At 37.3% G+C, this 26,698-nt stretch overlaps 1 protein-coding gene across 2 annotated transcripts in view; it reads left to right on the top strand.

The window, feature by feature from the left end:
* The window catches only part of LOC144967451 (potassium voltage-gated channel protein Shaw-like), a 74,340-nt gene that overhangs the window by 23,704 nt on the left and 23,938 nt on the right, over positions 1-26,698 (top strand). Inside the window, exons 1-2 of one of the 2 annotated variants that reach the window (XM_078904724.1) lie at positions 25,645-25,829; positions 26,220-26,374. The exons of the other annotated variant lie outside the window; for it this stretch is intronic. Of the exons in view, the coding sequence (XP_078760850.1) occupies positions 26,317-26,374 (58 nt within the window). The 5' untranslated portion in view covers positions 25,645-25,829; positions 26,220-26,316. Of the gene's footprint in view, positions 1-25,644; positions 25,830-26,219; positions 26,375-26,698 lie in introns of those variants that run through there. 2 annotated transcript variants of the gene reach the window in all.

Below are 26,698 nucleotides of genomic sequence, written 5' to 3'. Positions count from 1 at the left end.
TATCATTACCACTACTACTACAACCACCACCACTACATCATCATTACTACTACAACCACCACCACCACATCATCATTACTACTACAACCACCACCACTACATCATCACTACTGCTACTACGACCACCCACACCACATCATCACTACTACTACAACTACAGCCACTACTACAACTACAACCACCACCACCACCACCACCACATCATCATAACCATTACTCCTACTACTACAACAGTCAATATCACATCGTCATCACTACTACTACTACTACTACTACTACTACTACTACTACTACTACTACTACTACTACTACTACTACTACTACTACCACCAACACAACATTATCCTGACTACCACCATTATTACAATCACTACCATTAGGATTTGTAGCTTTACTTCATTTGAAATAAGGAAACTTTGGGGCTGTATTTGGCAATGTGTTCATATATCATAATATAGTTCTAATCAGTTATCTATTTAGATCTATACAATATTTAAACACGATACCAAATACCATCTGAATTCCCTTTTTTTGTATGTGCGGAAATTCCTCTTTCGGCATTGAAATTCCTCCGATTGGTGTCTGAAATTCCTGTGAGTCAAATTTCCAATGCCCACTGTGCGTGAAAATGGTGCTCACATCAAAATTGATTTTTTCAAAACTTGGTTTTTACACTCTCCCTACTTCAAACGGTCATATCTCGGCAATAAATAATCAGAATTTTATAAATTTGGTATCAAATTTTAAAGCATAAAATAAACTATGATTGGGTACCAAAATCCAAAAATTGAATAATCCGACTTAATACCGTTTCGAGGCGGAGGGTCACATTTACTATTTGGATATGTACATATCTTACTGGTTGATAGTGAACCAGTAATTAGATCAACTTTAAATCGTTATTTATATCTATAGTTTACTAATATATTCAAGTTTTATCCTAAAAATGCTGGACGGGAACCACAAGTGAGATAAGATACATATCATGGGCTGATGATTATTATTATTATTATTTATTATTATTATATATTATTATATATTATTATTATTATTTGTTATTATTATTATTATTATTATTATTATTATATTATTATATTATTATTATTATTATTATTATTATTTATTATTATTATTATTATTATTATTATTATTATTATTATTATTATTTATTATTTTTATTATTTATTATTTATTATTATTATTATTATTATTATTATTATTATCATCATCATTATTATTATTGTTATAGTCACTAAAGGCGAATGGTATAAAGAATATTTTTACGCTACAAGTCACACATTTAAAGTCAATTTAGTGTGTGATAGAAAAAAAACTTTTTGACGCCCAAGAATCCTTTCGTAAGTCCCTTATTGAAATATTTTCGTATTCAATAACTCTTAAAAATACGACAGTTGTTTGTAGTAGTAGTAGTAATTATATGTCATTTTGGGATGTGACTTCCTTAAATGCTGGTTCAAATTTCTTTTATCGTTGCCTTCAAGGTATGTGGTTTGTTAAGAAAAAGTCTGTCCAAAATCATTCATCATATTTCTCTTGTGCTATTTGTTCCTGTCTAGGAATGGAGTTTGTTTATTATCATGGTCTTTTTGTTATTGCACACGGTGTTTCAAAAGGAATATGGCAAAATTATCACGCTACATAAGAAAAGAGTTCAATATATATATATATATATATATATATATATATTATATATATATATATTTATATATATATATATATATATATAATATAATATATAATATATATATGTGTGTGTGTGTGTATGTATATATATATATATATATATATATAATATATTATATATATTATATATATATATAAAATTATGCCCTTCCGTCACGACATCATAAGATATCGTCGTCTAGGCATTCCACGATGGAATATAGATAATTAATCAAACAAGATGTCTGATGTCAACAGGAATCACCCATGTTGTCCAAGTGAGCAAATTCGGTGGTTAATAATCTTGCTAAAAAAAAAACAACAAAACAAAACCCAAAGTGCCTGAAGCGGGGCTCGAACTCGGGACCTTCCGGGTCACAGTGTAATGCCTGAACCAGCGTAGACACACTCATGAATGGTATATACATTCGAGTTTTTATTACATTCATAACTGGGAACTATAAGAGCAGAACCCCAGGATGCATGACAAAAATGTTAGAAGAGAGAAATCTCATCAGCCTCCAACAAAGAAGAAAAGAAACCCGTCTGTCATTCATGTTGAAGATAATAACAGATCAAATACCATCAATAAAGGCAGACTCCTTTTTCACGCCACGACCAAACAAAAGAAAAATCCGAGTACTCACTTTCGCCAACCACATAACCGAAAACCCCATTGACAGATACGCCACAAACAATTCGAACTGCTTCAAAATCCCACAGACAAGAACACAAAACTACAGAAATTCTTTCTTCATTAGAACTATCTCGGAGTGGAATGAGCTGGATGAACTGGTCATCATGGCACCACACTTAAACGATTTCAAGGCCCGACTGACATGGGCCGCGCCCAATGAGGACGCCGCTGAAATACGACCAGACCATTGGTTTTTTCAGCGCCAACCATACAGATACAGATACAGATACATGTTTTACTCGCGTTCTATGTTGCCACCAACGATGGCATACGATGGCATGGACAACGAGAGTTCTCGTTGCCTCAATGATGGGGCGGTCCTTTGCAGCTGCTATTCTCTTTCACGTCATCAGTGATTACCGGGAGTGACGTCATAAAAACTTGACTATAACCAGTTAACGGCTGTAATCTGGAAAAACACGTAATTAAAAATTTGGCCAGAAAACTCGTCCTTTAAATATCGATCGATTTAAATGACCCTAATCTTGGCAAACATTCTCAAACCTGGGACGTTGCTGGCCAAATTTTTAAACAGGAGTTTTCGTGACATATGTTTCGGTGCCATGTGATAGCACCGCCTCAGTGTTTATATATATATATATATATATATATATATATATATATATATATATATATATATATATATATATATATACTCTGCTATTTAAGGGGGTTGAATTAACCAATCAGAATATTTCCTGCGATTTACCCCGTTTCTTCCCCTTGACTATTTAATTTATGTATGAAAAGACATGAGATACCGCCTAAGTACAGGTCAAACACACAAATCGACCAGGCCCAGTGAGTATTTCTCACTATATTTTGACACACTGGTAAAGAAATTGCATCGCAAAACCTGACGACACGATGCAATTTTCAATCTTCTCTGTTAAAATTGAGAGTGATGCTCAGGATCTGTGAGCTGTTTAATCCGTGTGATAGGCAAGCGCTTTAGATGGCTCAGGGTCTTCGGTTCACGGTCAGCGGTTGATTTCAGGGCCAAAATATACTTTATTTTAACTGATCGAGTCAAAAATAAAACACTAAAATGTTTATTCCACGAGATAGTTTTAATAAACTCTTCGATAGCTGACACGATTTTCAAAAGTATGTTGATTGAAGAACTGAAGGCTCATATTATAAGATAATAGTTAAAAAGGCATCCATGTCAATAGCTGGACAGGCATAGCAACAAGTGGTCAGAGAGGAACCATCAATTGTATTTTAGTACTATCACCTCTAATACGATTCAATAGTCTGATGTCACGCCGCTCGGCAACGGCGGCCATGTTGGTTCTAAACAAAGAAAATCATTCCTTTTTATTTTTCACGCTGGCTAGAACTTTTCATATGCCTTGTGATCAGAATTTGTAAAAGTCAAAACATGATTAAATGTATGTGGTTTTTTTTTCCTTTGGATACCCTTTATGCTCGCCGGAGAAATATTTCATACTGGCGTCCGCCATTGATCTGATAGTTTAGAGCCAGCGTTACTAAGTTACCATGCGTCATTAGGAAGGAAGTGACGTTGCGACTGTTGAAGAGTATTTCGCCTACAATGTTATTTGTGTGTGTGTGTGTGTATGTGTGTATGTGTGTGTGTGTGTGTGTGTGTGTATACATTGACTCAGTTGCCCAAAAGATGTCTATGTGAAATATAAATTGTAGGCCGTCTTTTTTTTTTTTTTTAACCTCAGGAATGGGAGACACCCAATGTTTGTCGTTGCTTTGCCAATTTAGAATTATCTCCGTCTTTTAAATACGACAATAAACAGGTATAGGTATATTGACCTTTAAAAAAAAAAATTATTTGATATCGATCATAATATTAGTAATAATAATAATAATAATAATAATAAATAATAATATATAATAATAATAATAATAATATAATAATAATAATAATAATAATAATAATAATATATAATAATAATAAAATAATAATAATAATAAATAATAATAATAATAATAATAATATAATAATAATAATATAATAATAAATATAATATAATAATAATAATATAATAATAATAATAATAATAATAATATATAATAATAATTTAGTAAATAATAATAGTAATAATAGTAATAATAAAAGAAAATAATAATAATAATAATAATAATAATAATAATAATAATAATAATAATAATAATAATAATAGCACTAATAATGATCATGAAGATGATAATAATAATACTAATAACGATAATAATAATAATAATAATAATAATAATAATAATAATAATAATAATAATAATAATAATAATAATAATAATAATAATAATAATAATAATATAATAATGATTATAAAAATATATAAGACCACAAATGTTTCACAATGCTACAATCGCATATTGGGTAAATATAAAAAAGAATAATAATGCAAAAGATATATGACCCTAGTACACTCAAAGAAGGAGCAAAAGTAAGAAAGTGAGACAAGAAAAACATCGCCGCCTCTGAATTATGATATTAATCGTACAGTCAAATGCAATGCACTTTAACATATGGGGCACTTGGAACGTGGCCCCAAGATGCACATATATACATACATATACACATACATATACATACATATGCATACATACATACATATCACATACATGCACCTATGTGCATACACACATTTTTACATGGTGTATGTTTAGTGACCGTACGTGTATGGAGTGTACACTTAAAGGCAGGCGACAGAGGCTAAAAGATATATAGGCCGTCTTTAAATAAATGCGTTCACGATAATAATATACTATTATGGTAACTCATCGGAATTTGGGGTTACCAATACTAATATAAGTGTGGTATATTTGTTATAGTCCACTTAGTATTTACATTCGCCAATTACATGAGAAGATGACACGTTGGCTTACACGATTTCACACAAGGCAGCTTTGGTCAAATCAAGTACATAATATAGATATTAATTTATTCAACCAACGTAAACGAATCACGTTTAAGTCAAATTCGTATGTTTTGTTGAGAAAAATCCAAATTTGACTTGACGAAACATCAATACCACGCTCATGCATATATTATTATTACATCCCTTTGGTGACCGATTTTGTGAAGAGTACATTTCATCTTACCTTATTTTGGCATACTCCGATATTTCTCTAATCTGATATTCGATATAATCATCTAATCTGATATTCGATATTATCGTTTTTACCAGGGGCCATTCTTATGTCGAGTGCCTGGATTTAGCTTTTGAACTTTAAAAAAAATATAGCGCAATATTCACTAAACGTGCTCAAAGCGCTTTACAATGGGTCCCTGGCCAACAGCAACATTTAACATTTAGGATGGGACATGACGACTGTTAGGCAATATTATATTTTTTTTTCGGACAGAGACAACGCTGTTAACGCCCAGGTATTCATTTTACACCTGAGTACAATGAGAGAATGTGAGTAAAGAGCCTTCTCCAAGGACTCAACTTTGCGCTGAGCGAGACTCGAACCCAGGACCTTTCGATCAGACAAGTTGTAAAGCGCTTTGGGCGCATTTAGTGGATATTGCGCTATATAAAAGCTCACTTATTTTTCTTAGATTTGTAAGGGGAAAAAACCTCGAGTGCGTTATGTTTTCTTTTACAATTCACGATAATCTTTGCATCTTTGGATCAGCACAAAAAATTCAAAATGGAGGACTGACCTTCCAGCGTATCATGCCCTACTTTATATTTTGTTGCCAACGATGTTCGGATGTTCATGTTAATTCCTTAATGCTAACAAATCCTTTGATTTGTATTTTTGTAGTTTATGATATAGATCTAGCTTATTGAATAAAAAACAACTTTATTTAAAAGAGCAAAATATCTGATGAATTGGGGGGATGGGGAAGGGGGGGAGGAGGGGGGAGTAGGAAGGGGGTGTTGTTATTTTTATTTAATTTGACCGCCCGTGTCAGTTCTTTAGCGTTAAACGGAAAATTGAAATTGCTTGATACCCTTTGGATAGGACGATGGTCTATCGGAATGTACTTTCTGCCAGACCTAACAGATCCAGCTACTCGATCACTACTGGGTGAACAGGGGCATCAGAAAAAAAAGCTCAGCTTTACCCGAGATCGATTTTTTTTACCCCTTTTGCGTGAAAAGCGAGTGCTGGCAAGTCCCCGAGTTGACAGTTCAGTTTGTTTTTTTCAAGTTCAGGGTCGTTTTAATCGATCGTTATTTGAAGGACGAGTTTTCTTTCCAAAATTTTTGATACCCGTTTGTTTGGGTTTTTTTTTTTTTTCAGAGTGCAGCAAAATGGGTTTGGTTATTTATTGATTAAGTCAATCAATCGACAGGAGGCCAGATAGAAAAGTTGGGCGTCCTAAATAAATGACTGAGAAAACCCTGGCGTAAGCCGCAGTGCAGAACGCAATAAGTATAATCTGAACAATAGAAGATCTGCAACTACAACTTATGTACATAGTGCTCTTAGAGAAAAGTGAGCAAATTGAGGGTTAATAATCTTGCCCAAGGAAAAAAACGAGAGTGCCTGAAGCGGGACTCGAACCCGGGACCTTCCAGATCACAGTGCAATGCCTTAACCACTCGGCCACTTCGCCCCCATTTGATAAACCAAATACAAAAAGTGAAATATGCGTATGCGTATTTTTTTTTAAATTTACTTTTGTCATGTCTCACAAAATTAATTGCAATCTGTAGATACATAGTTTGTTGCTGCAAACTAAACAAAATGATGGCAATCTGGAAGAGCGAGGAAGTCAGACTGAAAATGAAGATCCTATCATCCTGTATTTTTCCCACTGCAATATATGGATGCGAGACATGGTCTATAACCAAAGAATCAGAAAAGAGAATAACCGCCTTCGAAATGAAATGCTATAGAAAAATCTTACGCATCCCGTGGACAAACAAAGAAAGCAATGCAAACATCATGAAAACACTAGGACTAAAAAAGTCCCTGCTAATGAGTAAGATAAAAAAAAGCTGAAACTCAATTACTTTGGGCACCTGAAAAGACACGACACACTAGAGAGAGATGTACTGGAGGGCATGACGGAGGGCAAAAGAGGCAGAGGAAGACCACAAAGAAGATGGCAACAGGATATACAGGAATGGCTCAACAACGGCGTGACGGAATGTGGCAGATGGGCACAAGACAGAGACTTCTTCCGAAGGACTGTGTGGGAGGCTACGTCCAAGTGATATGCCACAGAGAGAGAGATACATAGTTAAATGTCTGTGGGGTTTTTTCTCTCTTCGCAACTGTTTAAAACTGCTACTTGTTGAAATCTTAAGTTTTTAAGCCATTGTAAATATGAAAGAGAATTATGATGTGTTAAAAGTTCGGGACTTTATCTATTTTGGCTAGAAAATAACTTAAAATTTCACTTCAAAACGCCGACCACCACTTCTCAACATGTCAAAAACATATTTTTAAAAAGTTTAAAAAGTAGTCCTTCAGAGCCATGAAGCCCGTGGAGCCGGAGTTGAACTCGGTTTCTATAGCGTGAAACGGACAATAGCAATTGCTTGCTACCCTTTGGATAGGACGCTAATCTATCGCAAAGTATTTCCGCCAGATCTAACAGGCCCAGCTACCCAATCACTCCTGGGGGTGGACAAGGGGTGTCCGAAAAAAATCTCGACTTCACCCGGGATCGATCTCGGTCCCTTTGCTTGTGAAGCGAGTGCTCTACTCACTGAGCTATGGGAGTCCCCTGTTAGCCCTCTCCTTACCAACTATAGGAAAATCGTCACATTCGTTACGATACAACCAACATTTTTCTTATTCAAATTTCTCTTGTACATCATAAAATTTAAAGAAAATAAACAGTGTGTTGTAGAGTATGTTTTGCTAAAGAAATTATGTATCGCAAGAACTTTACTGCTATTGTGTTTGAGTGATAAAACATACGTTTTTGTGTTAGTTGGGTGTGAAGTTTTGGGGAAAATCTTGAAAATGGCTGGTAAGGAGAGGGTTAATGTCAAAAACATGCAATAAGGGAGAAAACCTACATGGGCCTGTTTACATGTCTGATAAGCCAAAGTGATAAAGTCTCATTGTTGTAATCGAAATACTCTCAGATAAAGGTAATAAAAACCCATATCAACAAATTTCAAACAAACATACTATGGCAATCGGTTATCAGCTTTCCAATATGTGCACGTATGCAAAAACACTCGAACATGTCAGCACTCAACCCTCCCCCCCTGCCCCCCCCCCCCCCCCTCTCCCCTCCTATTTAATAAAATTTGAATGCAAAAAAAAAAAAAAAATCTTGAATGACCTATCGAAAAGCAAATCAAATTCTTTCATTTCAGAGTTAAATATTTCGTGATTTATCTTTTTTTTTCTTCAATGACTGCAGCGCACCAGACATAGCTTGGGCCCGCAAATTTCTGACAGCGAAGATCAACGCTGTAAACATTGAACTTAAGTCAGTGCTATTGACATGTCAGAGGCGTTTGACACTATTGACTGACAACTACTCATCGCTGATCTCAGATCCATAGGAGATGAAGACAAACTTATCATAATAATCTCTATAATAATTTATACAAATATAATATAATGATAATACCAAACAAATTATCAAAGATTAATTAGCTACTGTGGAAAAGCCCTTTTATTTTCTAACTTTGGTATACCACAAGGCGACTGTCTGTGTCTGATTCTCAAAATAATTACCTAGAACATGTCCTGATAGAATTCCGAACCATCATTAAAGGGTAGTGTTCGGAGTTTAATTGTCTCATCCCGAAAGAAATATTATGTTGACGATGAAGACCATTGGATAAGCAATGACTGGAAAACTTGCAAACAGCTGGGGTCACTGATTGTTAAGGGCGTTGCCAAGGAGAAGAACTTTCAACCATCGCGCAAAGTAAACTCACATTAATTTGGATTTGACAACAAAAAAATAAAACGTTATCCTCTCACTTAAGTCATGCGAAGAGAAAAACGTGGAGATATCGGAAAACATGTATTTTGTATTTATTAGATAAATGCTGTATGTGGCATCCTTTCACCTAAAAGCAAGTTTGTTTCGATAAGAGTCAAGATTCTAAGAAATGAGACAAATTATGCATTGAAAGGATAGCTCAGTTGGTAGAGCACTCGCTTCACACGCAAAGGGACCAAGATCGATCCCAGGTGCAGTCGAGATCTTTTTCTGATCTCCCTGTCCACTCAGCAGTGAATGGGTAGCTGTGTCTGTTACATTTGACGGTAAGTACTTTGCGATAGACTAGCATCCTATCCAAAGGATAGCAAGCGATTGCTATTGTCCGTTTCACGCTATAGAAACGGGGATAAACTCCGGCTCCATGAGCTCGGATAACTAATTAATGTGAATGCAGTCAGATAAGCTCTGAAACTCATTAATGTTAATGCAGTCAGATTATCCCTAAAACTCATTAATGTGAATGCAGTCAATTCACCTTTGAAACTCAATAGTGAGAAAGCAGTCAATCCACCCCTGAAACTCATTAATGTGAATGCAGTCAATTCACCCCTGAAACTCATTTATGTGAATGCAGTCAATTCACCCCTGAAACTCATTTGTGTGAATGCAGTCAATTCACCCATGAAACTCATTAATGTGAATGCAGTCAATTCACCCCTGAAACTCATTTATGTGAATGCAGTCAATTCACCCCTGAAACTCATTTGTGTGAATGCAGTCAATTCACCCATGAAACTCATTAATGTGAATGCAGTCAATTCACCCATGAAACTCATTAATGTGAATGCAGTCAATTCACCCCTGAAACTCATTAATGTGAATGCAGTCAATTCACCCCTGAAACTCATTGACTACCATAAATAGTCATTTCTAGATCCCTCTCTCACCCACTTCTTGAGATCGCCGATTCGTTCACCACCATCGCGAAGTAATTTTGACCAGCAGTTAAGCTTAATAGCCAATATTCTCATCACAAACATATAACATAGAAACGATTGAGACATTGAGTATGCTCCGGTGTATGGGGTGAATTTTTAATTCAGAAAAGTGAGTGGAGCAGGCACTTATGTTGGTAACAACAAGATATGAAGTGAGTAGAAAAGTGCCAGAAGACAATAGAGAATAAAAAAATTTTTCGCGGCGGTGGTGGGGTTTGAACCTGCGACCTTATTGGTACGACAACTCCGCCTGGCAGGTGAGAGCGTGGCTCTACCGTGTGAGCTATCCACGAACACAAAAATATTCGTTTCAAACCCAAAGTCATTTCTAGATCCCTCTCTCACCCACTTCTTGAGATCGCCGATTCGTTCACCACCATCGCGAAGTAATTTTGACCAGCAGTTAAGCTTAATAGCCAATATTCTCATCACAAACATATAACATAGAAACGATTGAGACATTGAGTATGCTCCGGTGTATGGGGTGAATTTTTAATTCAGAAAAGTGAGTGGAGCAGGCACTTATGTTGGTAACAACAAGATATGAAGTGAGTAGAAAAGTGCCAGAAGACAATAGAGAATAAAAAAATTTTTGGCGGCGGTGGTGGGGTTTGAACCTGCGACCTCATTGGTACGACAACTCCGCCTGGCAGGTGAGAGCGTGGCTCTACCGTGTGAGCTATCCACGAACACAAAAATATTCGTTTCAAACCCAAAGTCATTTCTAGATCCCTCTCTCACCCACTTCTTGAGATCGCCGATTCGTTCACCACCATCGCGAAGTAATTTTGACCAGCAGTTAAGCTTAATAGCCAATATTCTCATCACAAACATATAACATAGAAACGATTGAGACATTGAGTATCTCGGTGTATGGGGTGAATTTTTAATTCAGAAAAGTGAGTGGAGCAGGCACTTATGTTGGTAACAACAAGATATGAAGTGAGTAGAAAAGTGCCAGAAGACAATAGAGAATAAAAAAAATTTTCGCGGCGGTGGTGGGGTTTGAACCTGCGACCTTATTGGTACGACAACTCCGCCTGGCAGGTGAGAGCGTGGCTCTACCGTGTGAGCTATCCACGAACACAAAAATATTCGTTTCAAACCCAAAGTCATTTCTAGATCCCTCTCTCACCCACTTCTTGAGATCGCCGATTCGTTCACCACCATCGCGAAGTAATTTTGACCAGCAGTTAAGCTTAATAGCCAATATTCTCATCACAAACATATAACATAGAAACGATTGAGACATTGAGTATGCTCCGGTGTATGGGGTGAATTTTTAATTCAGAAAAGTGAGTGGAGCAGGCACTTATGTTGGTAACAACAAGATATGAAGTGAGTAGAAAAGTGCCAGAAGATAATAGAGAATAAAAAATTTTTTCGCGGCGGTGGTGGGGTTTGAACCTGCGACCTTATTGGTACGACAACTCCGCCTGGCAGGTGAGAGCGTGGCTCTACCGTGTGAGCTATCCACGAACACAAAAATATTCGTTTCAAACCCAAAGTCATTTCTAGATCCCTCTCTCACCCACTTCTTGAGATCGCCGATTCGTTCACCACCATCGCGAAGTAATTTTGACCAGCAGTTAAGCTTAATAGCCAATATTCTCATCACAAACATATAACATAGAAACGATTGAGACATTGAGTATGCTCCGGTGTATGGGGTGAATTTTTAATTCAGAAAAGTGAGTGGAGCAGGCACTTATGTTGGTAACAACAAGATATGAAGTGAGTAGAAAAGTGCCAGAAGACAATAGAGAATAAAAAAAATTTTCGCGGCGGTGGTGGGGTTTGAACCTGCGACCTTATTGGTACGACAACTCCGCCTGGCAGGTGAGAGCGTGGCTCTACCGTGTGAGCTATCCACGAACACAAAAATATTCGTTTCAAACCCAAAGTCATTTCTAGATCCCTCTCTCACCCACTTCTTGAGAAAAAAAAAATTTTTTATTCTCTATTGTCTTCTGGCACTTTTCTACTCACTTCATATCTTGTTGTTACCAACATAAGTGCCTGCTCCACTCACTTTTCTGAATTAAAAATTCACCCCATACACCGGAGCATACTCAATGTCTCAATCGTTTCTATGTTATATGTTTGTGATGAGAATATTGGCTATTAAGCTTAACTGCTGGTCAAAATTACTTCGCGATGGTGGTGAACGAATCGGCGATCTCAAGAAGTGGGTGAGAGAGGGATCTAGAAATGACTTTGGGTTTGAAACGAATATTTTTGTGTTCGTGGATAGCTCACACGGTAGAGCCACGCTCTCACCTGCCAGGCGGAGTTGTCGTACCAATAAGGTCGCAGGTTCAAACCCCACCACCGCCGCGAAAATTTTTTTTATTCTCTATTGTCTTCTGGCACTTTTCTACTCACTTCATATCTTGTTGTTACCAACATAAGTGCCTGCTCCACTCACTTTTCTGAATTAAAAATTCACCCCATACACCGGAGCATACTCAATGTCTCAATCGTTTCTATGTTATATGTTTGTGATGAGAATATTGGCTATTAAGCTTAACTGCTGGTCAAAATTACTTCGCGATGGTGGTGAACGAATCGGCGATCTCAAGAAGTGGGTGAGAGAGGGATCTAGAAATGACTTTGGGTTTGAAACGAATATTTTTGTGTTCGTGGATAGCTCACACGGTAGAGCCACGCTCTCACCTGCCAGGCGGAGTTGTCGTACCAATAAGGTCGCAGGTTCAAACCCCACCACCGCCGCGAAAAAATTTTTTATTCTCTATTGTCTTCTGGCACTTTTCTACTCACTTCATATCTTGTTGTTACCAACATAAGTGCCTGCTCCACTCACTTTTCTGAATAAAAATTCACCCCATACACCGGGAGCATACTCAATGTCTCAATCGTTTCTATGTTTATATTTTGTGATGAGATATTGGCTATTAAGCTTAACTGCTGGTCAAAATTACTTCGCGATGGTGGTGAACGAATCGGCGATCTCAAGAAGTGGGTGAGAGAGGGATCTAGAAATGACTTTGGGTTTGAAACGAATATTTTTGTGTTCGTGGATAGCTCACACGGTAGAGCCACGCTCTCACCTGCCAGGCGGAGTTGTCGTACCAATAAGGTCGCAGGTTCAAACCCCACCACCGCCGCGAAAAAATTTTTTATTCTCTATTGTCTTCTGGCTTTTCTACTCACTTCATATCTTGTTGTTACCAACACATAAATAGATTCAAGAATAGGACACGACAACCCCTAACCCTTCACGGTGTTCAAGGCTCTTGACGGGAAATAGAATAAACTCTGAACTGAGTTGGTTGTTTGGTGGTGTTTTTTTTTTATACATAATTCTTTGGAGATTTCAATGGCTTTAGCAAATGAAAAAAGGGTCTTATCGTTAAATAATGGCATTCAATTAAATATTTATATTCCTATTTTCCTACGTGATGTGGCTTTTTTACAGACTCATTAACTTGACATTCTTTATGTAAAGGAGATACGGGGTCTTTGTTTATCATGTCTGTAATACGTCCGAAGATCAACATTTCCCCACCCTTCTCACACCGTATGCACACACACACACACACACACACACACACACATGCCCACACATGCACAAATCAAACAAGACAACAAAAAATAAACTTCATTCACGCAAACCAGTTTAAAATTCTTTTTAAAAATAAAAATTAAAATTAAAAAATTTAGGTGAAAGGAGTGCATTGACTGTGTGTCGGCATGACCTTGTACCCTTCTGTTATTGTGCATTTCGGGTTGACAGTTTGACTTTTAAAATGTCAAAATTTATAAAGATGGCATTTTTTCAAATGTCTTATAAATCGAGAAATCGATTTGTTTTAACATTTTGCCAGGTTTTTTTTTTATTATGGTTTTTTATTTGTGGCGGCGGGGGGAGGGGGGGGGTGAGGGGGGGGGGGTTAGCTACTTTTTTTAGGTGGGAGGTTGTTGAGCATTTTTCTGAAAATCAAAATTATTGAAGTTGTGTTAATTAAGATATTTGGAAAAAAAATATCCGTAAAATATATAACCAATATATGACTTTTTTTGCATATTAATATATATATATATATATATATATATATATATATATATATAATATATATATATATATATATATATATATTTCCATTATCAATATCGATGAGACAATCCTTTGCGTATAATTATTTCTGAGCCCTTCGTGGATAAGTGTCTTGTTTTCTTTTCATTCAGTGTTTGTTGTCATTGGGTAAAACAGCCAATTACAGCTTGATAGTACAATTAATTATTGTCTGCATTGACACAACAAATTTTCTGTGTTTTGGCCAGGAAAAAAACACATGCTTTTTAAAATTAAAATAAATAAAATTCCCTTTATTCATCCCATAGGGGAAATTTGTCTCTAGAGTCTATTCCATGGGAAGATTGGAATAACCCAGGCGCCAGCCGCAGTGCAGCGCCGCAAATTGAGCTAGGGCGAGGTGACTTGCTCACGGCAGCAGCGGGTGGTCGAATTCGGTACCTCTCGGGTACGAGGCAAAGACCGTACCGCTGAGCCACGCTGTCCCACTTCATTATGGCATTTTGTCGAAATGAACTAGATGGGGAAAAAAGCAAACAAATAAAAGAAAACCAAAAACAAAACAAAAACAAATGAATTTTTAGTCCAATGGGTCCTGATCACTTACTTGATAGAGCATTCGCTTCACAAGCAAAGAGTTCGAGATCTATCACAGTTAGTTGCAGTTGGGATTTTGTTTCTCTACTCCCCCCCCTCTCTCTCTCTCTCTCTCTCTCTCTCTCTCTCTCTCTCTCTCTGTCCACTCAACAGGGATTGGATAGCTGGATCTGTAATATCTGGTGGAAATTACATTTTCAGATAGACTAGCGTCCTATCCAAATGATATTAAGCAATTGCTATTGTCCATTTCACGCTATTAATGGTATGTGTGCTTAATAAAAAAAAACACCTTATAACATCCGCCAGCCGGATGTAACATACGAACACACAAAACTATAATGTGTAACCTTAAACGTTTATAGTCTGATTGATAGAATTTAGTGAGAACTACCCAAAAAATAGCTGTCAAAAAATAATAAAAGAGAGCTGAGAGACGTCAATTTCGTGCCATCTATAGAAACAGGAATAAACTCGGCTCCATGAGCCTTATGGCTCTGAAGGACTCTAATTTACTCCACACACACACACACACACACACATACACACACAGAGCCACAGACGCAATACGATTTCAGCACTATATTATATACTAATTATATCTAATTCATGCGTCATGGCTTTGAATTTCAATAACATTTGTTTTTATCACGACAGTTTGCCTATGGGGGCCATTGAATCTTTTCAGATCAGCCTGTCTCCCCAAACAAATTCTACGTCCATTCCAGTTGTAGTTCACTGATCCGGTTTGTGTTGTGATTAATTACAGGTGATATCAGCTAAATTATAAACCAACAACAAATACTACCTTATTTTTTACCCTTCGCCTCAAATCGGTATAAAGTCGGATTGGTTAAGATGTTGAAAATTGAATTTATAGCCAGAAATATCAGAATTGTGTTGAGTTTGTATGTTTTATTAAGGAGAATGGATTCCATTTTTTAGGGTGCTGATGCCAACAATTTATATTTTTAACCAGTTCAGCATTTAATTCGGCTTTTAAGCATCTGGTTCCTTCCGACATAATACCGTTTGGAGACAATGGGTCACAATTTTTATTTTTTCCAAATCTTTTTTTATTTTATTATTTTAAAACTCGTAAATCAACAAACAAAGGTTTACCTCATAATGCAAAATATTGTTTTGTTTATTCGCCTTAGCGATGGTAGGTAGTTCTTCAGATGGAGCCGGAGTTTATCCCGGTTTCTATAGCGTGAAATGGACAATTTGATAATGCAATTGTTTGCTATCCTTTGGATAGGACGCTAATCTATTGCAAAGTACTTTCCGGCACATCTAACAGTCCCAACGACCCATTCAATGCTGGGTGGATAGGGGGATCAGATAAAAATCTCGACTGCACCCGGGATCGATCTTGGTCCCTAGCGAGTGCTCTACCAACTGAGCTATCGGGACCCTCCGCCTTAGCGATGCACTTACTCATATCTCATTCGTCTTAGGTGTTTCAATCATCGTGTTTTTGTTGACAAAGGGGAATCCCGAAACGTCCATATCATCTGTCCACCCAACAGTGACCGGGTAGCCCGTTCTGTTAGATCTGGCGGAAAGTACTTGCAACAATAGACTAGCATCCTATCCAAATGGTAGCTAGCAATTGCTGTTGTCCGTTTCACGCTATAGAAACTGGGATAAACGCCGGCTCCCTGGGCCTAGTGGCTCTAAAGGAATGCTGCTATTACTAGTGAGGAAAGTGGGTAATTTTTTTTTGTTTGTTTGTTTGTTTTTAAATGTTTTCCTTAACTACTATTTTCAAGACTTTTTATTCTCGAAGTATCATCCCTACCCTATACATTATTGATTTTTTTCTACACTCAAACTCAAATGCAGTAAGTGCATACTCGTATCGTTTCTGCAGCCAAACTAGCCTTAACGTTAGAGGGTTATTTTTTTGTTGTTGTTTTTGTTGTTTTGTTTTGTTTTGTTTTTTTGCAATAGAAAAAAAAAACTTGAGCTTTTATATAGCGCAATATCCACTAAACGTGCTCAACGCTCTTTACAAGGGGTGCATGGCCAACCCTCAAACTCTCAAACCTGGGTCTTTGCGAGGTCCCAGGTTTGAGAGGGTTTTATTTTTTACCAAGATGAGGGTCATTTAAATGGATCGATATTTGAAGGACGAGTTTTCTGGCCAAATTTTAAAATATGGGTTTTTCCAGAGTACGACAGTGTGGTTGGTATAGTCCCATAGTTGCGGCGATGTGGTCTGTGGTATGACACTCGCTTGCGGATCGGAAGGTCCCGGGTACGAGTCTCGCTCGGTGCATAGTTGAGCCCTTGGGAAAGGCTTTTTACTCGCATTCTCTCATCGTACTCAGGTGTAAAATGAGTACCTGGCCGTTAACAGCGTTATCTCTGTCGAAAAGAAAATGGGATATTTCCTAACAGGTGTCATGTCCCTTTATACATGTTACGTGTTGCTGTTGTATAACACGTGAAAAAACCTATAGATAGTATGCTCTTGGCTAAGAAGCTCACAACCTTGTCATCCGGAAGTATAACGGACCAACACACAAAACTCTGTGTAATCATGAACTTGTATAGTCTGGATAATACAGTGAAGTGAGAATTACTCATAAACGTGGATTGCAAAACGCAATAACAAAGACCCAAGTGACGTCGACTTCATTCTATCTATAGATAGTATGAAATTGCCGTCACTCAGGTCTTTGTTAATGCGTTTTGCCATCCGCGTTTATGAGTAATTCTCATTAAACTGTATTAACCAGACTATAAAAACGTTCATGGTTACACATAGATAGTTTTGTGTGTTGGCCCGTTATACTTCCGGATGGCAATGTTGTGAGCTTCTTAGCCAAGCGCATACTATCTATAGACAACGATCGTGATTAGTTTGTTCTTTTTTTAGCAGAGCTTCTAGATCTATCCAATATTTGTACAAAGAACCCGTTGTTTACCAATAGAGGGACCGTCAAATTTCATGTCAGTCTCTAGCCAAAATCAACATTTGACATGTAGGGGCAGCGTGGCCCAAGCGATACGCAACGGTCTTTGCTTCGTAGCCGAAAGGTACCGAGTTCGAACACCCGCTGATTGATACGCTGAGAGGCCTTGAGCAATAAGTGACCTCGCCCTAGCTCTATTTGCGGCGCTGCATTGCGGCTGACGCCTGGGTTGTTCCGTCTTCCGAATATACCATAAAGACAAATTTCCCCTAGGGGATGAATAAAGAGAAGTGGCCGAGTGGTTAAGGTATTGCACTGTGATCTGGAAGGTCCCAGGTTCGAGCCCCGCTTCAGGCACTTTCGTTTTTTTCCTTGGCCAAGATTATTAAACATCCTTGGACAACATGGGTGATCCCTGTTGACACCAGACATCTTGTTTGATGAATTATCTATATTCCTTCTTGGATTGCCCAGGCGACGATATCTAATGATCTTTCAGCAGACACCAGACACCGTAATTCTCTGTCCTCCTTTAAAGCCTCTTTAAAGACAGAGTAGGGCAAGGTGGGGGAATTCCACACCCAATTTTTTCAGTTTATTGTCATAAAATTTCTATTGATGAGGTAAACACACAAACAGAATACAAGTATACCAAAGCCAGTCACACTTGGATTCTGTACAAATAACATTTTAAAAAGGAACAACACTTCATAAATTCCAATGTTTCTCTTTATTCGCATATTCACCATTTTGGGGTAATTCCACACCAATCACGACAAGCATGCAAAGACGAGAATGAAACAATCAGGAAAATTAATTAACGTCTGAAATGAATAGGATTAATAGGCTACACTTCCAAGATTATTGGTCTGGAATTGCTCCAATACCAAATAAAAACACACCCATGGATCAGGATATAACTATTTAATTACTTGAAATGATAGCTGGGGCCTCTCTTTGTAAAGTAAAACCAGTGACATGGGATTTCGATTAAATATTTTCACACAAAAAGTCACTAGAAATTCGAAACCTGTAGGGTGTGGAATTGGATTCAGTAGTCTGATGTCACGTCTCCCGGCAGCGGCGGCCATCTTGGTTCTAAACAAAGAAAATCATTACTTTTTATTCTTCATGCTGGCAAGAACTTTTCATATGCCTTGTGATCAGAATGTATAAAAGTCAAAACATGATCAAATTTATGGGGTTTTTTTCCTCTGGATACGCTTTTATGCTTTCCGGGGAAATATTTCATACGGGCGTCCGCCAATGTTGCGATAGTTTAGAGTCAGTGTTACTAAGTTACCATGCGTCATTAGGAAGGAAGTGACGTTACGACTGTTAAAGGGTATTTCCCTGACATTTACGAGTATGAATCAATCTTAAATAGGTACAGCATTTTACTTAAGTAATCTAGAACAGGTTTGGGGGGAAATTTTACATATCCGATGAATGATTAGGCATTTCTAGCTTGAGCTTCAACATTGAAGAAAATTTAACATTTTGTAGCAATGACTATCCCGCACAAATCTTTGGGCCTCTTTTTTGCTCACGAAGTGCCCGAATTCGCGTCAAAATATGGGACGAAGCCGTTTCGTATATACTATTTTAAAAAATTAATTACGACGCTGTTTATCGATGAATATGACTGAAAGTTGGCACACAGTTAGAAAAAAGGTCATTTTAGATTATGTCAAGCGACAAAACTCGTGCAATTACCAGAACACCGTTAAAAATAGATTTATACTCTTTGGAGTAAAATATTTCTAAAACTACCGGGCGTGGAGGTTTTGTCGCTGACACGGTAATACATGAACATTTCTTCTTTTTGGTTGTAAAATTTCATATGAATATGACGAGTACTTTTCCCGTATTTTACAAAACACCATCCTAATTTGCTCTTCAAGTTTCAATCTTTTAATCCATTTATTACGCAAGATACAACCAAAGGTCGTAAAAAAAATGCCGAAAAAGCGTCCCATATTTTCGCGTTTTTTTCCTCTTTGCGAGTCATCCAAATAAATGACACCTTTGAAACTGCACAACTTGTTTATTTATGAATGGATTTTCAAAACTCAAAAACATTTTTACTCAGTGGAGATAGAGCTTTGATTTTAGACAAAAAATTTCCTCAAAAAGAGAAAAAAACATTTTTCATAGTCATTGCTACATTTTGTAATACTTGAAAACAATGAGTGTTGCACTTACCTTCAATGGGCTCATAAAAACTAGAAAAATTGTCAAAATTCAACAGTAGTAAAAGTGGCTGCTTTTTGTGTTCGAACAATAAATAGAAATCAAAGGCAGTTAAAACTTTGAACAGTATCCATTGGGTCTTTTTGCATTCTTTCTGCGAAGAACTGGATATAATGAATGTGGGTGTGGAAGTACCCCGGATGTGGAATTCCCCCACATTACCTTACTTCCTTTCAGTTTTCTATGAGTGATTTTATTGAATGATACAATATATCATCGCATGTTCATATATTTATAAGCTCTTCCGAGCACTTTTGGTGGAAAAGGGCGCTATAGAAAATACTATAGAAATTATTATTATTATTATTATTATTATTATTATTATTATTATATATTATTATTATTTTATTTTTTTATTTTTTTTCATTATCATTTATATGATGATTAACAATAATAATAATAATAATAATAATAATAATAATAATAATAATAATAATAATAATAATAATAATAATAATATTAATAATAATAATAATAATAATAATAATAATAATGCGGCGGAAGGACATAATTTTGTTTATATATACGATGAGAGAATGTGAGTAAAGAGGTTTTTCAGAAGATTCAACTATGCGCCGCTGAAAGTGGGTCTCGAACCCTGGAGCCTCCGGTCAGAAGGTGAGTCGCAACACTAGACCACATAGCCGAGAGAGAAAAAAAATCAAGATGACGCCATAAGGCCTGGCCAGTATCTCGTCTATGTTTTCATACATTATCCTGGTGTCATTTCCTGTTAAACCCGATATGCTTTCAAAGACGAAGGAAAGTCAGTGAAAAAGAGGCGAATTCCTTGTTGGCGCTCTCTCTCTCTCTCTCTCTCTCTCTCTCTCTCTCTCTCTCTCTCTCTCTCTCTCTCTCTTTCTTTCTTTCTTTCTTTATCTCTCTCCCTCTCTTTCTTTCTTTATCTCTCTCTCTCCCTCCCTCTTTATCTCTCTTTCTCCCTCTCTCTTTCTCTCTCTATCTTTCTTTATCTTTCTCTCTCTCTTTATCTCTCTTTCTTTGTCTCTCTCTCTCTCTTTCTTTCTTTATCTCTCTCTCTCTCTTTCTTTCTTTATAATTCTCTCTCCTTCTCTCTCTTTATCTCTCTTTCTCTCTCTCTCTCTCTCTCTTTCTTTCTCTGTCTTTCTTTCTCTTTCTCTCTCTCTTTATCTCTCTTTCTCTCTCTCTCTCTCTCTCTTTCTCTCTCTATCTTTCTTTATCTTTCTCTCTCTCTCTTTATCTCTCTTTCTTTGTCTCTCTCTCTCTCTCTCTTTCTTTCTTTATCTCTCTCTCTCTCTTTCTTTCTTTATAACTCTCTCTCTCTCCCTCTCTCTTTATCTCTCTTTCTCTCTCTCTCTTTCTCTCTCTATCTTTCTTTATCTTTCTCTCTCTATCTTTCTTTATCTTTCTCTCTCTCTCGCTTTTTATCTCTCTTTCTCTCTCTCTCTCTCTTTCTTTATCTCTCTCTCTTTATATCTCTTTCTCTCTCTCTTTCTCTCTCTATCTTTCTTTATCTTTCTCTCTCTCTCGCTCTCTCTCCCTCTCTCTCTCTCTCTCTCGCTCTCTCTCTCGCTCTCTCTCTATCTCCTGTCTTGCTCCCTCTTTCTCTTTAGGTCTATATATTTCTCTCATGATATATATACATATAATATATATATATATATATATATATATATATATATATCTCCATCTCCTTTCCTCATTCTGTCTATCCCTTGCTCCCTTTCTTTCTTTCTCTCCTTCTAATCCCCTCTTCTCCTCTATCTATTACCCTCTACCCACCCACCCCCCCCCCCCCCCTCCATTTTCTCAGTGAAAATATTTTAGTTTTAACCAAATTTTATAAATTATGTCAAAAATTCATTTTTTTTTAAAACATCGGGTTTATCAGGGGGACGAAGTAGCCGAGTAGTTAGACATTACACTGTGACCCGGAAGGTTCCGAGTTCGAGCCCCTCTTCAGTCTCTTTCGTTTTTTTTTCCTTGGGCAAGACAAGTCTATTAACCCCCAATTTGCTAATTTTAACAACATGGGTGATTCCTGTTGACATCAGACATCTTGTTTGATGGAATATCTATATTCCTTTGTGGAATTCCTAAGCGTCAAGATCTTATGATGCGTTGAGAAAGGGCTTAATTCTTTTTTTTTTTTTTAGGTTCACCGCAACTATTTTAGACTGGCCTACCGGTTCAAAATTGATAATGTCCGCAACTGCTGATGCTGATGATATTGATGATAACAATGATGATGATGATGATGATGATGACAATGATAACGACGATGATGATGTTGATGATGATGATGATGATGACGATGGTGTGTGTGTGTGTGTGTGTTTGTGTGTGTGTGTGTGTTTGTGGGTTTGTGTGCTAGATTTTGTTTGAGAGGGGAGCACAGCGTAGCTTTTGCTCGCTAATTCAAAAGATTGAAAACACCATATTATATCGAATAAAGAAAGCAGACAGATCAAAGGCAAGGAATGGGAGGGGGGAAAGGGTTGAGATGTTTGTAAAGACATCGTCCACTTCGGGTCTCTAGGAACATTTTTTTAATGGAGCGTCAAGAACATCGAGTTGTTCTTTTCAATACAAGGCAAGGAATGGGAGGGGGGGGGGGGAAGGGTTTTGAGATGTTTATAAAGGCATCTTTCAATCCAGGTCTAGAGGAATTTTGCTTTTCTACAATGGAGGGTCAAGTACATCCATCGGGTTGTTACTTTCAATACAATTTCAATCCCCCTGGCTACGACCGGATATGACCAATCATCTCAAAACGGTATGATGTCGCGATGGACCAAATGCTAAAAATAGAATTTTTGTTTAAATTGAGTTTTTATATAGCGCAATATCCACTAAACGTGCTCAAAGCGCTTTACAAGGGGTCCCTGGCCAGGCGGAGGGTGTCGTGTCAATTGGATCCTGAGTTTGGCATTGACCCCGTGACTTTTTATTCTATGTTTTCATCTGGCACTTCTCCATGCCCTATTTGTCTCATCATTATTGGTCAAAGTGCTCACTCCACACTTTTATGAATCTCGCTCTGAAATATAATATTTTAATTTTTACATTGAGAAATTCGATTCAATCTGATAAATAAAACATAAAAATAAACTCAATTCTCGATTTGTGTGTCTTTTACTATCAATTCACTACTTATCACCTTAAGCGTCAACGTCACATCGTTTCGTGGCGATTGGTTACAAATGAGAACTAATTGTATACAATAATTCCCATGAAGGGTGTTGGGTTTTTTTATGGGGAGTTTTATGAGATTTCACGCATGAGTGAGTCTGGGATGAATAGTAAAATAGTGTCTTTTGTTGTCGCCATCTTAGATGTTGGATGGCAAGCCAGTAAATAAAGGTCATGATTCAATTCATAAAATATAATGATACAGTATTGACCGTTTAAGTGCCCGGTGATACAGGACCACAGGAATCCCTCTTGTCCATGATCAAAATTGGAAAATTGCCATGGTTTGGTCTTGTTTCTCCCCATGAGACACTGGCAGCAGTTTCTAATGGTGCTCACACTACTAAGTTATGACGATCGACCCAATCAGCAAATTCCGTACCGCACTCGTGCACGGTCGCAAACCCACCCAGAAGCTTCGTCACAACACATCGTTCAACTAGATGCTCTGCGGTTTCGGGATCGATACCACAACGGGTACATATTGGACAGGTGGAAAGCCCCCCCCCCCCCCCCCCCCCCCCCACTGATGAAGCGATTTTTTGCCGTTAAGCAGGTTCTCGCCCGAAGTCGATTGACTGCCACCCAATGTCTCCACCTGCCGGTTGAAATGGCAGGCAGAAGGAGAGGGGGCGATACACAAAGTGTACTACTACTACTACTACTACTACTACTACTACTACTACTACTACTACTACTACTCTACTACTACTACTCTACTACTACTACTACTACTACTACTACTACTACTACTACTACTACTACTACTACTACTACTACTGCTATTACTACTGGAGGGATGATGTAAAGGAATGGACAAGGATGGACGGCTCGGCACTAATGGGGAAGGCTGAGGCCAGATCTGGATGGAGAGCCCTTTCTGCAAAGTCATCTTCCATGTGGTCTTGTGGTATGGCGTTGTTACACGGTTAACGGCCAGGTACTCATTTTACACCTGAGTACGGTGAGAGAATATGAATAAAGAGCCTTTTCCAAGGGCTCAACTATGCGAGGCTCGAACCCAGGACCTTCCGATCTGAAAGCAAGTATCATACCACTAGACCACATAGCCGCACAAATTTTAGCACATCAAGAATGGTCTTCTTTGTTTTTCATCGGTAATTATAATTTGGACCGTGTTTCATTTTGACTTTTAAATCATTCATGTCGGATTTCATGGCCGAATGGTTAAGTTGTCTGCCTTAACTCATTCAACCCTGGAGATTTTTGCTACTTTTCAAAATTGGAAACATAATGTGTCAATAATGAGCATGTGCATAGATATTTATATTCAACTATCATTAACATGTAAAAACTAAAAACATTAGCTTTGATACTACGCCTATAATTTTTCTCATAAAAATGTAACAAATAGGCATGGGGCAAAAGTAACCCGGGGAAACTACGGATATAGTCGGTGTTAGGGTTGAGTGAGTTAAAAGGCTTGTCAGAATCGACGCTGTATTTTCGAATCCACTCTGAACTGGCGCTTAAAACTTACAACGTTGAGAGGGGAAAATTAACAATAAAACGAGGCATAACGTCTGTAAGCGATATTACATTTTTTTTTTCAACAAAGACAACGCTGCTACCGACCCGGTGCTCATTTAACACCCCGAGTTATTGATGTCATGCATTTAGCTAAAACACTCACAACATCCACCAGCCGAATTTAACAAATCAACACACAAAACTATGTTATAACCTTAAACGATTGTAGTCTGATTTATATAATTTAGTGAGAACTAATCATCAAATGGCTGTATAAAAAAAAATTAAAAAGAGCTGAGTGACGTCAAATTCATTTCCTCTATATAAGAGAATGTGAATAAATTGCCTTTTTGCCGAGGGCTAAACTTTGCGCTTTACTACAGAGGTTCTTGAACGATGGACCTGCCAGTCCAAAGGTAAGTGTGAATAATGTGAACATAATGTACAAAAAGTCGCATAAGAAAACAAGCATGATATACGCAGCGGGTTATTATTCGGCGTGTACTGTACAGGAATAAGAAATAAATATAAAAAAGGAAACTGTTGTCAACTACTATGTAAATACCAGATAACGGAAATGGCAAATCGTTCTTACAGGCATAGTCCGTACTCTGGAAAAACTCATTTTTAAAAATTTGGCTAGAAAACTCGTCCTTCAAATATCGATCGATTTAAATGACTCTCATCTTGGCAAAAACTCTCAAACCCGGGTTTGAGAGTTTTTGCCAAGATGAGAGTCATTTAAATCGATCGATATATGAAGGACGAGTTTTCTGGCCAAATTTTTAAATATGAGTTTTTCCAGAGTACGACAGCATTGACGGTACCATATTGATACAATGATATTTGGAGCAATTTAACCTATTGGAGGTAGTAGGGGGGGGGGGGGGGGGGGGGGGTGACGATGGAAGGACAAGTGGGCGGGGCTTAAGATTGTAATATTCAAGCGCTGATTGGTCGGCCGGCTCAAACGAAGCGCAAGACTGAACCAATTCATAATCTATATAACTTCGTCATCGTAACATGTCATATCCCAATTGAGTTCTGAATGGCCTTTAGTCTCGTCGAAAGATTCTATTAAAGATCAGCCGGTGTGGTGCCGTACCATGACATAACAATTTTTTTTTTTTTTACCATTTTGGCCAGAAAATGTTAGCTACATAAAACGAAAGATTAAAATTTTGGCCAGGTAAACTATGAAAACACACATCGATAGATTATTAAAATGACTCCTAACTTGTCAAACAGTCTTAAACACGAGACTTCTAAAGGAGGCGTGGCTTTATCATTTTGGATACGTTAAAAGTCATTTTCATCTATTAATATGTTTTGATAGTTTCTGGCCAAATTTGTATTTCATCGATATATTATGCATCAATAATTTTCTGGCCAAAATTATTTTTTTTTAATGTTTTGTCGAGAATATACCAGTATCAGTGTGTTGCGAGTGCCTTTCAAAAAAAAGTTTTCTTCTTATTTGTGTTAGCTTTAGATAGTGCACTTATGTGTGCACTTTTGTTAGTGTTGTAACTATTGGACTAGTAGTGTGATTGTGTATGTGTGTGTTGTGTTAAATTTCTAACATGCCAGGAATAAATAATGGAGGATTTGATACGTCATCGGAACACAGGCATGACACAGGTAAATTGATTGGAAGTTTCATTAGATATTATTATCATTGACAGCGACAACACAATGCTCAACAACAGCAAAACAACAACAACAACAACAACAACAACAACAACAACAACAACAAACACTAAAATTTCCAACAACACAATTTCCATCCATCACATATTGATTGGAGGTTTCGTTGTCATCAAACTCGACAGAAACAATCCAACAACGACAACTACAACAACAACAACAACAACCACAACTACAACAACAACAACAACCACAACTACAACAACAACAACAACAACCACCACCACAAAAATGTCCAACAACACAATTTCCATCCAT

This window comes from Berghia stephanieae, chromosome 3, assembly GCF_034508935.2.
Source record: "Berghia stephanieae isolate SIO BIC M18660-M18661 chromosome 3, UCSD_Bste_1.3, whole genome shotgun sequence".
Classification (NCBI taxonomy): Eukaryota; Metazoa; Mollusca; class Gastropoda; order Nudibranchia; family Aeolidiidae; genus Berghia; species Berghia stephanieae.
This window is presented reverse-complemented; position numbering and strand designations above follow the sequence as displayed.